Source organism: Perca flavescens, unplaced genomic scaffold, assembly GCF_004354835.1.
Source record: "Perca flavescens isolate YP-PL-M2 unplaced genomic scaffold, PFLA_1.0 EPR50_1.1_unplaced_scaf_3, whole genome shotgun sequence".
Lineage (NCBI taxonomy): Eukaryota > Metazoa > Chordata > Actinopteri > Perciformes > Percidae > Perca > Perca flavescens.
The window spans coordinates 360590-377914 of NW_021166680.1; the positions used below are offsets into that span (position 1 = coordinate 360590).

At 47.4% G+C, this 17325-nt stretch overlaps 1 protein-coding gene across 1 annotated transcript; it reads left to right on the forward strand.

Moving 5' to 3' along the window:
- The first annotated feature begins 379 nt into the window (after positions 1–379).
- Positions 380–8950, forward strand: LOC114551639 (GMP synthase [glutamine-hydrolyzing]-like). Its single transcript, XM_028572648.1, is given in 7 exon segments — positions 380–483; positions 1159–1260; positions 1997–2177; positions 2179–2230; positions 2362–2513; positions 8405–8454; positions 8641–8950. Coding segments are annotated over 7 exon segments (681 nt in total). The 3' UTR covers positions 8681–8950.
- Positions 8951–17325: the final 8375 nt, after the last annotated feature.

Genomic DNA, 17325 nt, shown 5'->3' on the forward strand with positions numbered 1-17325 from the left:
TTTCTGGTATAAAGAGCAAAGCACTAAACACTTACCTGTTGTCTCACTGATACATATATGTGTCTCTGTAAACCTAATATATTTTTCGGTGAGCAAAGCCTGTTGTCTCACTGATACATATATGTGTCTCTGTAAAGGCGGAACTAACGTCCGTAGGCGAGCGTTCCACACAGGCAGATTAAAGCGGTGCACCTGAATACTAACTAGCTAGCCTTGGAGAGAGGAGACACGAAGGTGAGCCAGGGTTTCCCACCCAGAGACTAGCTAATGTGCCGCGGTGCGCCCTGCAGCCAACACCGTTTGTTTATTAATTTCTGTAACGCTATTTCAAACATGCAGCATATTCGCTCAACAGCGTTTCATTCACTCCTCCGTCTCTATGTCACACAGCCACGGAGCCGTCCCGTGTGTTAACAGCAAGCCACATTCAAACGCGCGGTCGACAAGTTTCCTCAGACAAGACTCCAGAGGCAAATCAGAGAGGTAAACATCGTTATGTGTTAACATTTTAATGACAACTTAAAAAGGCATTCACGCAGACAGCTAGCTACGTAGTCTCTTCCCATTTCCAACAGCTGTTGTAAAAACGCATTTGGCTGACGCCTGTTAACATGGTCTCTTGTTAAACCCTGACACCGTAGGTATCAGTCTGACACAGAGCTCAACAGTGGAATTTATTAATTTGTTTACACTATTTTCAAGAGAGACAGACAGACAGACACAACCACACACACACACACACACACACACACACACACACACACACAGCGTTCTGCATTGTATTTTTATTTATTTATGTGTGTGTATGTAGCCTGGGTGTATGTTTGTAGCTGTTATTTGTGTTTTTACGTGTATCTATTGTCTGTAATGGCAGCTACCACTATGTTGTTTTGTCTGTAAAACCCAACCGCTTCTCAACGGGTTTGTCCCAGTGCCATATATGCTAGATAAAGTGCAGAAGCATTCCAGCAGTCACATATTTTACCCTGTCTGTTACACAAATACTGCAGAGTCTAAAATAATTGGCTAAAAGTATTTAATTACTGTCTCCCCGGGACCCAGTGAAAGGTGGGCCTGTAAACATAATACTATTATATGTAATGTTATTGAACACCACACATCTTCCTCTGACGTCAGCATCTGTGTTTATCTTACCAGAGGCCTTCAGAAGGAGGAACTGGTCCTGCTAACCCATGGAGATAGCGTTGATAAAGTGGCTGATGGCTTTAAAGAGGCAACATCATTGCCGGTGAGCAGAACGTGAGATTGGTTGTGGCCCTCAATAAAATAATTAAAAATAGATTGTGGTCGTATACTCACATGCAAGTTCCAAATAAACCGCTATATTTGTTTGTATATGCTCGGCCTCGGACTGTGTATGAATTTACATCTCTGAGAAGAATGTTCAATCTGTATTTTGTCTGTTTATTTTTCCAAATCTATCTGAAATCCTGATTTATTTATTTTTGTATGTTATAATAGTTTCTTGAATGTATAAGTGGCATTCCAAGAGGAAAATGGCAATGGTAAAAGTTCTTCGTAAATGAGTGTAAGAAACAGGCTCAAAGCACAGGATTTATATTTAAAGAAATGCATGCAGCCTCAGTTTCTTTTTCCTCTACTACAGTCTGAGGGATATGTCTTTCATCCTTTGTTACTATACTCTTGTTGTAGTTTGTTTCTGCAGTAGCAATTGGCAAGTGTGGTATTGTGGGTGTGTGATTCCCAAGAGTTGGTAGTCCGCTAATTATAACTAAAGAAGTGTCAAGGCTGTAGTGGTCACGTCCTTTTTGAGGAAGTTCATAATGCCTAATATTTTACACCCTGCCACCAGAACCCCCCCAGATATATCAAAGACAACATGACTAATACATTGGGAGGCTAACATAACTAGAAATTAGACATACAGCTTATTAGAGAGCAAGACAGAGTAAGTGCAAGGGTTTTAATACATCCTCCTTAATCTAGCAGGGTCACAAATGTATCCCTAAAGCAGTTGGATGTCACTACTCAACTATCTGGCTGCACAGTTAATGACTGACTGTAATGATTTTTTTCAGGTGCTGCTGAGTGGTGGGGTAGACTCAACAGTTTGCATAGCTCTCCTTAACAAAGCTCTTAACCAGGACCAAGTGATAGCAGTTCACATCGACAACGGCTTCATGAGGAAGAGAGAGAGCGAGTCAGAGTGTGGAGTAGGCCCTCACCAAGCTGGGCATCAAACTCAAAGGTAGGGACAAAAGTCCTGCTGGTCTAAATGAAGTATGGGGTGGTACAATAAGACCTCAAGTGAGTACATCCCATTGTACTTCCTTATACTGCCTTTCTCTTTTTAAGCCTCTAAAATGTTGCTGTATTTAGTGGTAAATGCAGCTCACACCTTCTACAACGGAACGACAACCTTCCCCATCTCTGAGGAGGACAGGAGGCCACGAAAACGCATCAGCGAGACTTTGAATATGACTACCAACCCAGAAGAGAAAATGAAAATCATTGGAGATACATTTGTCAAAGTGAGTACTGTGTTTTAATCATTCATGTTGTGGAAAGTTTTTTTGTTATATATCACATCTGGATCTGCTCCTGGAGGGACACACACAGAGAAAAATATTACTGAAAGGTCTTTACTGTAAAAGAGGTTTTATTTTAAGCAGTCTTTTCAGAAAATAGTCCAACGAAAAACAGTAACTCAAACTCAAAAACGTACTGGGAGTAAAACGACTAGGTTTAGCAAAGTCCTGGTAGCTTAGGTTCTTTCCCCATGACCTCTGCCATTCTTCTCTCTGCCTCTGCTCTCCTTGTCTTCTTCCAGTGCATGAGCACCTGCAGTAATCAACAGGCTGAGGCATTTGCACCTCCCTGTGCAGTGCATTCTGGGACTTGTAGTGTGGGTGGCAGCCAATTGGTCCCTGGGTAGCCACTCCTGTAGAGGAAAATGGCGTCCCTATACCACACGTCCGCTTATGATGCCACAGTGTGTGTCTGTGAGAAGAGGAGAGCAGAAGAGTGTGGTTGCTTTGTTGCTCAAATTCACAGTGACTATTCATTTAGCCGTGTTACAGTCTGCACATAAGTAGCAGTTAATGTGGACAAAACTGCCATATGGGATGTTAAAGTTTACCATGAAAATTGTGTGTTTCTGTGTGAGAAGTTTTGCAGCAGGAACTAGCCCACAGTAAGACTGTGGGGGGAGAGAGGTATTTCTGTCAACCCCCGCTTCAGAGAATGAACAGACATCTGCTGTCCTCTGGTGCATGAAGCACTGCCACAGAGTACAACAGGAGCAGAGCAGCCCAGCAGAGTGGAGCACACAATCTGGGGACAGGCTGAAAACTAAAGCTAGCACGGCTCTCATTCGGTGAAGGCTTTTAACAAACAGCCTGGCTCACCCGTGCAGGAGGCTACGAAGGTCACCTCTTTATCATTGACACAGTCACACTTCACTTCAGGTAGGATTTACGTTCTTCTTAAAAACACAGTTTCATATTTGTGAAATCTTTATTCTGTTTGTGAAAATTCAATGGGGTGGGTTTCACCTTTTTTGTCTTTGGCTTTATGCCTCTGTGCCTGTATTTAGCTGTGTCTCTGAGGACAGGAGAGGAGAAGGGAAGAGTGTACAATGCTATTTTGCTTGCCTGCCTGAGAGGCTTTGTGGATGTCCGCTTGTGCCTGTGTTTCCTGTGTGCAGCTGTGTCTTTCATGAGAGGAGAGGATAGGAGATGAGCATGCCTGCGTTTTTGCATATGCACCTGAGCATCTTTGTGCCTGTGTGTCTGTGAGAAGAGGAGAGCAGAAGAGTGTGGCTGCTTTTTGCCTCATTGTGGCTCTAATTCAACGTGAATATTAATTTAGCCGTTATACAGTCTGCACAGTAGCAGTTCATGTGGACAAAACTGCCATATGGGATGTTAAAGCAGCAGACATCTGCTGTCCTCTTCCTCGGGGAAGAGCAGAGGAGTGTAGAGTACCCTGCTATTTTTCTTGCGTGCCTGAGAGGCTTTATGCCTGTGTGTCTATGAGGACAGCAGAGGAGAGCAGAGGAGTGTAGAATAGCGTACCCTGATGTTTTGCCTTTATGTCTGAGAGGCTTTATGCCTGTTTGCCTGTGTTTAGCTGTGTCTCTGAGGACAGGAGAGGAGAAGGGAAGAGCGTACAATGCTATTTTGCTTGCTTGCCTGAGAGGCATTGTGGCTGTGCGCCTGTGCCTGTGTTTTCCTGTGTGCAGCTGTGTTTTTCACGAGAGCAGAGGAGTGTAGAAGAGCTTGCCTGCTATTTTTCCTGCATGCCTGTGAGTAGCTGGGACAGTCAGCCATCGGTCGGACAGTCAGCCATCGGTCGGACAGTCAGCCATCGGTCGGACAGTCAGCCATCGGTCGGACAGTCAGCCATCGGTCGGACAGTCAGCCATCGGTCGGACAGTCAGCCATCGGTCGGACAGTCAGCCATCGGTCGGACAGTCAGCCATCGGTCGGACAGTCAGCCATCGGTCGGACAGTCAGCCAGCGGTCGGAGAGTCAGCCAGCGGTCGGAGAGTGCGCCTGTGTGCAGCTCTGTCTGTCAGGAGAGCGGAGGAGTGTAGAAGAGCGCACCCTCTTTATTCTATTTGTGAAAATGCAATGGGGTGGGTTTCACCTTTTTTGTCTTCATCTGTAGACAAATTTCATTGAACAAAGCACCCAATGGAAACAGTAGTTATTTAAAAAATAAACTGAAAATGCACTGTTCCAAACTAGTATGCACAACAGGGTTTCAAAGCATCTTATAGGTTGTAAAGAACTGTAAATGGTCCTTTGCTGAATCTGCGGTATTGCCCTGTTGAAATGACTGTGTGTGTGTGTGTTTTGTGATGTCGTGAGAGGCTTTTCTTTGTAGCAGGTGGGGTGTAGGGCAGAGACAAGCCAAAAAGTGGTTGCAGGCAAACAGAGGTTTTATTTTAAGCAGTCATTTCAGAAAATAGTCCAACGAAAAACCATAACTCAACAACGTACTGGGAGTAAAACGACTAGGTTTAGCAGAAACAGGAGCTGTCCTGTTTCTGAAAAGGAGGGAGAGAGAAACTGTGGCTGCTCTAAATGTCTCTGAGAGGGCGGGCAAAGGACACCAACGCCAACAAGGGGAGCGATGAGAATTGGGCCAGCGGTAAATGAGAATTAAAGTAAAAATGATATTGTGATGTTGGTGAGTGAATTGAAAAGTCATTCTAACACTGACTCATACAATTCAAACCGAGTCTAGGCCATAGACAGAGCAATCAAGCATAAACAACAATAATATACAGCAAATATATACACATAAATACATAGACATATGCATGTATACATAAAATCAGGTACAACAGGACTATAACATCAGCAGCTTTAGGGGCACATCAATATTGGAATACTTAGCAGTGTTATTCATAATACAGGTTTATCAGTCAGTGTGATGTATGTCCAGAAACTATCCCATGCTGGTGCTTCATCTTTTTTTACTTTGCTTATCCTGTTTAGCATATGCTCATATGAAGCTGTTTTTATCATGGTGTTGGCCCATTCTTTTAATGCTGGGATTTTAGGTGTTTTCCAAAGCTTCAGTATCGTCCTGGCAGCTGCAGTAATGCCAACCATGATTACAGAAAACTCTTTACTTGACATGTTATGTAATTGACTTCTGTGACCTAATAGGCAGAGTCTCGGAGATATTGGTAGGTTTCTTCTGGCCCAGTTACCTAAATATTCCAATATGTTTCTCCAGAACGGCTGGATAGCTGGGCAATCCCAAATGCAGTGTATTAGAGTGCCTACTTCTATCTGGCATTTCCAACACAAATTGTTATTCATTACTCCCATTCTGTATAATCTTAAAGGTGTCCAATAATATCTGTGCATTATTTTATATTGGGTGAATTTCCTTTTCACTTCCCTTATGTATTTACCATTTTCAGATACTATCTTCAGCCATTCCCTGTCCTCCATTATACATCCTAGGTCTTTCTCCCATATAACTTCTAGGTTATTACAGTTGTTGCTGAGTAGTTGGTTGGTTGTTTTATAGAATGCAGAAGCTCGATGGCACTCCTTGGGTTGTGTGAAATAGTCCAAGATGGGGTTTCCGACTGTGAACTGAATCTTGGTGGAAATACAGCTCCTGATTTGTAGGTACTTCCAAAAATGATCTTTCCCCTTGAGCTTGTATTTTCTAGTTAAGTCAGAGTATGACACAAACAGGTCCTGTTCAAAAAGATCAGCAATGTTACATATACCATTATCATGCCATTTTTTCCAAAATACTGATGTCTTCCCAATTTTAATTATGGAGTTATACCATAGAGGGGAGTAGGATTGCTTATGGTGTGAAAGTTTAAACATCTTATGTATTTTAGTCCAAATTTCTTTGGAGTGTGACATGATAGGATTGAAGAAATCCGACAAAGACTGAGAGAGTCTATCTATAGGCGAGAATGGAGAAGCCAACTTATTTTCAATAGAAACCCAATCTAATTTATTATCTTTAGTCCAATTTTTGGCCATTTCAAAGGAGATACAATACAATTTTGGGTCTGGCAGTCCCAGTCCTCCTTTATCTCTAGGTGAGCACATTTTGCTAAGCTTAATTCTGGGCCTTTCCCTCCCACAAGAAGTCTTTAATTATTGTGTCATATCGTTTGAAAATCTGAGGAGAAGTAGTAACTGGTACCATCATAAGTATGTAATTGAATTGTGGTGATACCACCATTTTTATAACATTAACCTTTCCCCATAATGTAAGCCTGAGTTTACACCATTTATCTAGATTTGTTTTTATTTTTTGTATTACTGGTTCAAAGTTTATTGCCAGTATTTCCTCAACATCCTGGCTCAGTTTTATTCCCAGATATTTCATCCCTTTTGGAACCCTTTTAAACCCAAACTGTGAGACTGAGGTTGAATTACATAATCCCGAAATAGGCATACCTTCTGACTTTGTCCAATTAATTTTGTATCCTGATAATTTGGAATATGATTTTATTGTGTCCATTAAGTGGGGTATTGAACTCAATGGATCTTTTACCAGCATCAAAATGTCGTCCGTGTACAATAGCAATTTATGCTCTTTCCCGCCTCCATCCACCCCCTTAATATTTCCAATCAATAGTCAATGTGGCTTGTCTGGACTTTTAAAAACTTGGATTACGATAGACAAGCAGTATGAAGGCCTTTTTATTTTTTTGTAAAGTTGTATTTTAACAAAAGCCGTTTGAAACAAAGCCGCTGTTGACTACAGTTTTTTGGGAGGATGTGGCAATCTGTTTTCATGTGAAACTCCAGGAGGGTTTTGTGAACTGAAAAAAATAACCTGACCTTCTTTCAGAATGAGGGTTAGGTAATGACTGATTTTTAATTTAATGTGAGCTACCTTTTTAAAGAAAAGTAATTTACATTTTCTATGAGACGTTATAGTTGAAGGTTTTTTCCAGAAACGATGTTGAAGGGTATGAGGAGAGGATAGGAGAAGAGCATGCCTGCTTTTTTTTTGCATGTGCACCTGAGCGTCATGGTGCCTTTGTGCCTGTGTGTCTGTGTCTGTGAGAAGAGGAGAGCAGAAGAGTGTGGCTGCTTGTTGCCTCATTGTGGCTCTAATTCAACGTGAATACTCATTTAGCCGTTATACAGTCTACACAGCCGCAGTTCATGTGGACCAAAGTCTGACCACAGTCTGCACAGTAGCAGTTCATGTGGAAAAAACTGCCATATGGGATGTTAAAGCAGCAGACATCTGCTGTCCTCTTCCTCGGGAAGAGCAGAGGAGTGTAGAGTACCCTGTTATTTTTTTGCGTGCCTGAGAGGCTTTATGCCTGTGTGTAGCTGTGTCTATGAGGACAGCAGAGGAGAGCAGAGGAGTGTAGAATAGCGTACCCTGATGTTTTGCCTTTATGTCTGAGAGGCTTTATGCCTGTTTGCCTGTGTTTAGCTGTGTCTCTGAGGACAGGAGAGGAGAAGGGAAGAGTGTACAATGCTATTTTGTTTGCTTGCCTGAGAGGCTTTGTGGCTGTGCGCCTGTGCCGGTGTTTTCCTGTGTGCAGCTGTGTCTTTCACGAGAGCAGAGGAGTGTAGAAGAGCTTGCCTGCTATTTTTCCTGCATGCCTGTGAGTAGCTGGGACAGTCAGCCTGCTCTCGGACTATTCAGTAATAAAATCAACTGGGCTCAAATTACCTCAGGCTACACTGAGGTAATATTTCAGTTAACCCATATTGAAATATCTAAATCTCTATTCAGTTGTACAATCATTATTACATGTCTTCTTTTAAGTATCAAAAGCATATAAACCCCTTTCAGGTATGGATTATATTATGGTTAGGTAACAACAAGTACCTTAAATCTGTGTTTGAGTAAAAGTAATCCGTTACATTCCACGTCTGCTGTGTTTTTGTGTCTCACCTGACAGGACAAAGAGAAAGATGAAGATGAAGGTCTGAGGTGTTCAACAGTGGCCAGGTGAGACGGAGACCATCCTGTGTGTGGGTGGGTGGGTGCAGTGATTCATTGAAAACTGAAATGGTTGTCTAAATTGAATGTCTTTTTATTAAGTTTTGCAATAGGTGTTATACAAATAATTACAAAAACCCACAAATCTTACATAACCCAAATGAGTGTAAGAGACATGTATGTGTTGGATTGCAGGACGGGTCTCCGGCACACCAGAGGACGAGATGATGCGTAGCGGGAAATGCATTCGACTGCATGGAGGGTCTACAAACACAGCTAAAAAAACAAAAATGTTTGTTGAGTATGAGCAATATAGTCAGTATTGTGTATTAGACGTAGGTCGGAAGCAAGAGGATGCCAAAGCGCCTGTCCCGCTAAGCCTACGCGAGGCTCACTGTCACGAACCAGAGTGTGTGTTGCAGGCGCATGAGCGAGCCCTGGGACAGGCTGAAGAGGACAGCTGTGACACCTGCAAGCGTGTTTACAAGCCAACGACCTACGCGGCTGAAAAAGCACCCAAAAAAAAACATAACATTTGCGTCTAGACAGGGCCACAAAGAGTCAGTATTGTGTATTAGACGTGGGTCGGACAAGTCAACAGGATGCCAAAATGCCTGTCCCGCTAACCACAGCCTCACGCGAGGCTCACTGTCGCCCAGGGACCAGGCTGTGTTGACAGTTGTGACTGACACCTGTGAGCGCCGCGAAGTCAACCCCTGGGACAGGCTGAGGAGGACAACCACAGCTATGACTGACACATGCAGAGACTGACACCTGCGCGCTTTGCAAGTCAACGACCTACCCAGGGACAGGCTGCGGATGAAAACCTACGCCCAAAATAAACTAACATTCGCGTCGAACCACAGCGTGTATTGTGGGCGCACAATCGAGCCCAGGGACAGGCTGAAGAGGACAGCTGTGACTGACACCTGTGACGCGTTTGCAAGTCAACAACCTAAAAAGCCCCAAATAAACCATTTGCGTCTAACCACAGCGTGTATTGCGGGCGCACTATCGAGCCCAGGGACAGGCTGAAATAAAGTTGTGAACACCTTGAGCGCGTTTGCAAGAACCCTACAGCGTGTAAAGCGCCCAAATAAACTAACATTTGCGTCTAACCACAGCGTGTTTGCGGGCGCACTATCGAGCCCAGGGACAGGCTGAAGAGGACAGCTGTGACTGACACCTGTGGGACGCGTTTGCAAGTCAACAACCTACGCGGCTGAAAAGCGCCCAAATAAACTAACATTTGCGTCTAACCACAGCGTGTATTGCGGGCGCACTATCGAGCCCAGGGACAGGCTGAAGAGGACAGCTGTGACTGACACCTGTGAGCGCGTTTGCAAGTCAACAACCTACGCGGCTGAAAAGCGCCCAAATAAACTAACATTTGCGTCTAACCACAGCGTGTATTGCGGGCGCACTATCGAGCCCAGGGACAGGCTGAAGAGGACAGTTGTGACTGACACCTGTGAGCGCGTTTGCAAGTCAACAACCTGTGACTGACACCTGGCTGAAAAGCCCCCAAATAAACTAACATTTGCGTCTAACCACAGCGTGTATTGCGGGCGCACTATCGAGCCCAGGGACAGGCTGAAGAGGACAGTTGTGACTGACACCTGTGAGCAAGCGTTTGCAAGTCAAATAAACAACAAACTAACCACACGCGTATTGAAAAGCGCCCAAATAAACTAACATTTGAGCGCGCGTGCTAACCCTACAGCGTAAACTAACATTTGCGTCTAACCACAGCGGGCGCACTATCGAGCCCAGGGACAGGCTGAAGAGGACAGTTGTGACAACCTGACACCTGTGTAGCGCGTTTGCAAGTCAACAACCCACGCGCTGAAAAACCCGCCCAAATAAACTAACATTTGCGTCTAACCACAGCGTGTATTGCGGGCGCACTATCGAGCCCAGGGACAGGCTGAAGAGGACAGTTGTGACTGACACCTGTGAGCGCGCTTTGCAAGTCAACAACCTCACGCGGCTGAAAAGCAAATAAATAAACTAACATTTGCGTCTAACCACAGCGTGTATTGCGGGCGCACTATCGAGCCCAGGGACAGGCTGAAGAGGACAGTTGTGACTGACACCTGTGAGCGCGTTTGCAAGTCAACAACCCACGCGGCTGAAAAGCGCCCAAATAAACTAACATTTGCGTCTAACCACAGCGGTATTGCGGGCGCACTATCGAGCCCAGGGACAGGCTGAAGAGGACAGTTGACTGACACCTGTGAGCGCGTTTGCAAGTCAACAACCCACGCGCCCAAAATAAACTAACATTTGAACCACCTGTGTGCGGGCGCACACTATCGAGCCCAGGGACAGGCTGAAGAACAGTTGTGACTGACACCTGTGAGCGCTTTGCAAGTCAACAACCCACGCTGAAAAGCCCCAATAAACTAACATTTGCGTCTAACCACAGCGTGTATTGCGGGCGCACTATCGAGCCCAGGGACAGGCTGAAGAGGACAGTTGTGACTGACACCTGTGAGCGCGTTTGCAAGTCAACAACCTCACGCGGCTGAAAAGCGCCCAAATAAACTAACATTTGCGTCTAACCACAGCGTGTATTGCGGGCGCACTATCGAGCCCAGGGACAGGCTGAAGAGGACAGCTGTGACTGACACCTGTGAGCGCGCGTTTGCAAGTCAACAACCTGTGACGCGGCTGAAAAACAACCCAAATAAACTAACATTTGCGTCTAACCACAGCGTGTATTGCGGGCGCACTATCGAGCCCAGGGACAGGCTGAAGAGGACAGTTGTGACTGACACCTGTGAGCGCGTTTGCAAGTCAACAACCTCACGCGGCTGAAAAGCGCCCAAATAAACTAACATTTGCGTCTAACCACAGCGTGTATTGCGGGCGCACTATCGAGCCCAGGGACAGGCTGAAGAGGACAGTTGTGACTGACACCTGTGAGCAACAACTTGCAAGTCAACAACCTCGTCTACGCGGCTGAAAAGCGCCCAAATAAACTAACATTTGCGTCTAACCACAGCGTGTATTGCGGGCGCACTATCGAGCCCAGGGACAGGCTGAAGAGGACAGTTGTGACTGACACCTGTGAGCGCGCTTTGCAAGTCAACAACCCACGCGGCTGAAAAGCGCCCAAATAAACTAACATTTGCGTCTAACCACAGCGTGTATTGCGGGCGCACTATCGAGCCCAGGGACAGGCTGAAGAGGACAGTTGTGACTGACACCTGTGAGCGCGTTTGCAAGTCAACAACCTCACGCGGCTGAAAAGCGCCCAAATAAACTAACATTTGCGTCTAACCACAGCGTGTATTGCGGGCGCACTATCGAGCCCAGGGACAGGCTGAAGAGGACAGACACCTGACAGTTGTGACTAAACACCTGTGAGTATTGCGCACTGCAAGTCAACAACCCACGACACCTGTGAAAAGCGCCCAAAACAAACTAACATTAAACTAACATTTGCGTCTAACCACAGCGCGTGTATTGCGGGCGCACTATCGAGCCCAGGGACAGGCTGAAGAGGACAGTTGTGACTGACACCTGTGAGCGCGTTTGCAAGTCAACAACCTCACGCGCGCTGAAAAGCGCCCAAATAAACTAACATTTGCGTCTAACCACAGCGTGTATTGCGGGCGCACTATCGAGCCCAGGGACAGGCTGAAGAGGACAGTTGTGACTGACACCTGTGAGCGCGTTTGCAAGTCAACAACCCACGCGGCTGAAAAGCGCCCAAATAAACTAACATTTGCGTCTAACCACAGCGTGTATTGCGGGCGCACTATCGAGCCCAGGGACAGGCTGAAGAGGACAGTTGTGACTGACACACCTGTGCAAGTCAACAACCCACGGCTTAAACTAACATTTGTCAACCACACCTTGCGGGCGCACTATCGAGCCCAGGGACAGGCTGAAGAGGACAGTTGTGACTGACACCTGTGAAATTTGCAAGTCAACAACCTATTAAACTAACATTTGTCTAACCACAGCGTGTATTGCGGGCGCACTATCGAGCCCAGGGACAGGCTGAAGAGGACAGTTGTGACTGACACCTGTGAGCGCGTTTGCAAGTCAACAACCCACGCGGCTGAAAAGCGCCCAAATAAACTAACATTTGCGTCTAACCACAGCGTGTATTGCGGGCGCTACTCGAGCCCAGGGACAGGCTGAAGAGGACAGTTGTGACTGACACCTGTGAGCGCGTTTGCAAGTCAACAACCTCGCGCTGAAAAGCACCCAATAAACTAACATTTGCGTCTAACCACAGCGTGTATTGCGGGCGCACTATCGAGCCCAGGGACAGGCTGAAGGGACAGGACTGACACCTGTGGACAACAACCTCGCGGCTGAAAAGAAATAAACTAACATTTGCGTGACAACCACAGCGTGTAGCGCACTTTGCAAGTCAACAACCTACAGCGGCTGAAAAGGACAGTTGTGACTGACACCTGTGAGCGCGTTTGCAAGTCAACAACCTAAAATAAACTAACATTTGCGTCTAACCACAGCGTGTATTGCGGGCGCACTATCGAGCCCAGGGACAGGCTGAAGAGGACAGTTGTGACTGACACCTGTGAGCGCGTTTGCAAGTCAACAACCTCACGCGGCTGAAAAGCAAAAATAAACTAACATTTGCGTCTAACCACAGCGTGTATTGCGGGCGCACTATCGAGCCCAGGGACAGGCTGAAGAGGACAGTTGTGACTGACACCTGTGAGCGTTTGCAAGTCAACAACCTCACGCGCTGAAAAGCGCCCAAATAAACTAACATTTGCGTCTAACCACAGCGTGTATTGCGGGCGCACTATCGAGCCCAGGGACAGGCTGAAGAGGACAGTTGTGACTGACACCTGTGAGCGCGTTTGCAAGTCAACAACCTACGCGGCTGAAAAGCACCCAAATAAACTAACATTTGCGTCTAACCACAGCGTGTATTGCGGGCGCACTATCGAGCCCAGGGACAGGCTGAAGAGGACAGTTGTGACTGACACCTGTGAGCGTTTGCAAGTCAACAACCTTGAAAAGCCCAAATAAACTAACATTTGCGTCAACCACACCGGGCGCACTATCGAGCCCAGGGACAGGCTGAAGAGGACAGTTGTGACTGACACCTGTGAAAGTCAACAACCTACGCGCCCAAATAAACTAACATTTGCGTCTAACCACAGCGTGTATTGCGGGCGCACTATCGAGCCCAGGGACAGGCTGAAGAGGACAGTTGTGACTGACACCTGTGAGCGCGTTTGCAAGTCAACAACCTACGCGGCTGAAAAGCGCCCAAATAAACTAACATTTGCGTCTAACCACAGCGTGTATTGCGGGCGCACTATCGAGCCCAGGGACAGGCTGAAGAGGACAGTTGTGACTGACACCTGTGAGCGCTTTGCAAGTCAACAACCTCACGCGGCTGAAAAGCGCCCAAATAAACTAACATTTGCGTCTAACCACAGCGTGTATTAACATTTGCGCACTGTATTGCTCGAGCCCAGGGACAGGCTGAAGAGGACAGTTGTGACTGACACCTGTGAGCCGCGTTTGCAAGTCAACAACCTCACGCAGCTGAAAAGCGCCCAAATAAACTAACATTTGCGTCTAACCACAGCGTGTAACCACAGCGTGTATTGGGCGCACTATCGAGCCCAGGGACAGGCTGAAGAGGACAGTTGCCTGACACCTGTGAGGCTGAAGAAGGACAACCCACGACTGAATAAACCTTTGAGCGCGTTTATCGCAAGGACAGGCTGAACCAGTTGTGACTGACACCTGTGAGCTTTGCAAGTCAACAACCTCGCGCCCAAATTTGCGTCAAACTAACATTTGAAGAGGACAGTTGTGACTGACACCTGTGAGCGCTAACCAACCAGCGTGTAAAAACTAACATTTGGCGCCACAGCGTATCGAGCCCTATCGAGGGGACAGGCTGAAGAGGACAGTTGTGACTGACACCTGTGAGCGCGTTTGCAAGTCAACAACCCACGCCGGCTGAAAAGCGCCCAAATAAACTAACATTTGCGTCTAACCACAGCGTGTATTGCGGGCGCACTATCGAGCCCAGGGACAGGCTGAAGAGGACAGTTGTGACTGACACCTGTGAGCGCGTTTGCAAGTCAACAACCTACGCGGCTGAAAAGCGCCAAATAAACTAACATTTGCGTCTAACCACAGCGTGTATTGCGGGCGCACTATCGAGCCCAGGGACAGGCTGAAGAGGACAGTTGTGACTGACACCTGTGAGCGCGTTTGCAAGTCAACAACCCACGCGGCTGAAAAGCGCCCAAATAAACTAACATTTGCGTCTAACCACAGCGTGTATTGCGGGCGCACTATATTGGGACAGGGCGACTGACACCTGTGGCTCGAGCCCAGGGACAGGCTGAAGAGGACAGCCCAGGACTGACACCTGTGACTGACACCTGTGAGCGCTTGCAAGTCAACAACCTACGCGGCTGAAAAACAAATAAACTAACATTTGCGTCTAACCACAGCGTGTATTGCGGGCGCACTATCGAGCCCAGGGACAGGCTGAAGAGGACAGTTGTGACTGACACCTGTGAGCGCCGCTTGCAAGTCAACAACCTACGCGGCTGAAAAGCCCCAAATAAACTAACATTTGCGCGCTAACACAGCGTGTATTGCGGGCGCACTATCGAGCCCAGGGACAGGCTGAAGAGGACAGTTGTGACTGACACCTGTGAGCGCGCTTTGCAAGTCAACAACCTCGCGGCTGAAAAGCGCCCAAATAAACTAACATTTGCGTCTAACCACAGCGTGTATTGCGGGCGCACTATCGAGCCCAGGGACAGGCTGAAGAGGACAGTTGTGACTGACACCTGTGAGCGCGCTTTGCAAGTCAACAACCCACGCGGCTGAAAAGCAAATAAATAAACTAACATTTGCGTCTAACCACAGCGTGTATTGCGGGCGCACTATCGAGCCCAGGGACAGGCTGAAGAGGACAGTTGTGACTGACACCTGTGAGCGCGTTTGCAAGTCAACAACCTACGCGGCTGAAAAGCGCCCAAATAAACTAACATTTGCGTCTAACCACAGCGTGTATTGCGGGCGCACTATCGAGCCCAGGGACAGGCTGAAGAGGACAGTTGTGACTGACACCTGTGAGCGCGTTTGCAAGTCAACAACCTCACGCTGAAAAGCCCCAAATAAACTAACATTTGCGCTCTAACCACAGCGTGTATTGCGGGCGCACTATCGAGCCCAGGGACAGGCTGAAGAGGACAGTTGTGACTGACACCTGTGAGCGCGTTTGCAAGTCAACAACCCACGCCGGCTGAAAAGCCCCAAATAAACTAACATTTGCGTCTAACCACAGCGTGTATTGCGGGCAGGCACTATCGAGCCCAGGGACAGGCTGAAGAGGACAGTTGTGACTGACACCTGTGAGCGCGTTTGCAAGTCAACAACCCACACCTGTGCTGAAAACAACCCAAATAAACTAACATTTGCGTCTAACCACAGCGTGTATTGCGGGCGCACTATCGAGCCCAGGGACAGGCTGAAGAGGACAGTTGTGACTGACACCTGTGAGCGCTTTGCAAGTCAACAACCCACGCGGCTGAAAAGCGCCCAAATAAACTAACATTTGCGTCTAACCACAGCGTGTATTGCGGGCGCACTATCGAGCCCAGGGACAGGCTGAAGAGGACAGTTGTGACTGACACCTGTGAGCAAGTCAACAACCCACGCGGCTGAAAAGCACCCAAATAAACTAACATTTGCGTCTAACCACAGCGTGTATTGCGGGCGCACTATCGAGCCCAGGGACAGGCTGAAGAGGACAGTTGTGACTGACACCTGTGAGCGCCGTTTGCAAGTCAACAACCTACGCGGCTGAAAAGCGCCCAAATAAACTAACATTTGCGTCTAACCACAGCGTGTATTGCGGGCGCACTATCGAGCCCAGGGACAGGCTGAAGAGGACAGTTGTGACTGACACCTGTGAGCGCGCTTTGCAAGTCAACAACCCACGCGGCTGAAAAGCCCCAAATAAACTAACATTTGCGTCTAACCACAGCGTGTATTGCGGGCGCACTATCGAGCCCAGGGACAGGCTGAAGAGGACAGTTGTGACTGACACCTGTGAGCAACCCACGCGGCTGAAAAGCCCCAAATAAACTAACATTTGCGTCAACCCACGCGCTGAAAAGCGAGCCCAAAGGCTAAACTAACATTTGCGTCTAACCACAGCGCGTAAACTAACATTTGGCGCCACAGCGTGTATTGCGGCCCAGGGACCAGGGACAGGCTGAAGAGGACAGTTGTGACTGACACCTGTGAGCGCGTTTGCAAGTCAACAACCTCACGCCCAAATAAAAAGCACCCAAATAAACTAACATTTGCGTCTAACCACAGCGTGTATTGCGGGCGCACTATCGAGCCCAGGGACAGGCTGAAGAGGACAGGGACAGGACACCTGTGAAGAGGACAGCCTGTAAACTGACACCTGTGAGCGGGCGCACTTGCAACAGGCAACAACCCACTGACACCTGTGCTTGCAAAACCTACCCAAATAAACTAACATTTGCGTCTAACCACAGCGTGTATTGCGGGCGCACTATCGAGCCCAGGGACAGGCTGAAGAGGACAGTTGTGACTGACACCTGTGAGCGCGTTTGCAAGTCAACAACCTACGCGGCTGAAAAGCGCCCAAATAAACTAACATTTGCGTCTAACCACAGCGTGTATTGCGGGCGCACTATCGAGCCCAGGGACAGGCTGAAGAGGACAGTTGTGACTGACACCTGTGAGCGCGCGTTTGCAAGTCAACAACCTACGCGGCTGAAAAGCGCCCAAATAAACTAACATTTGCGTCTAACCACAGCGTGTATTGCGGGCGCACTATCGAGCCCAGGGACAGGCTGAAGAGGACAGCTGTGA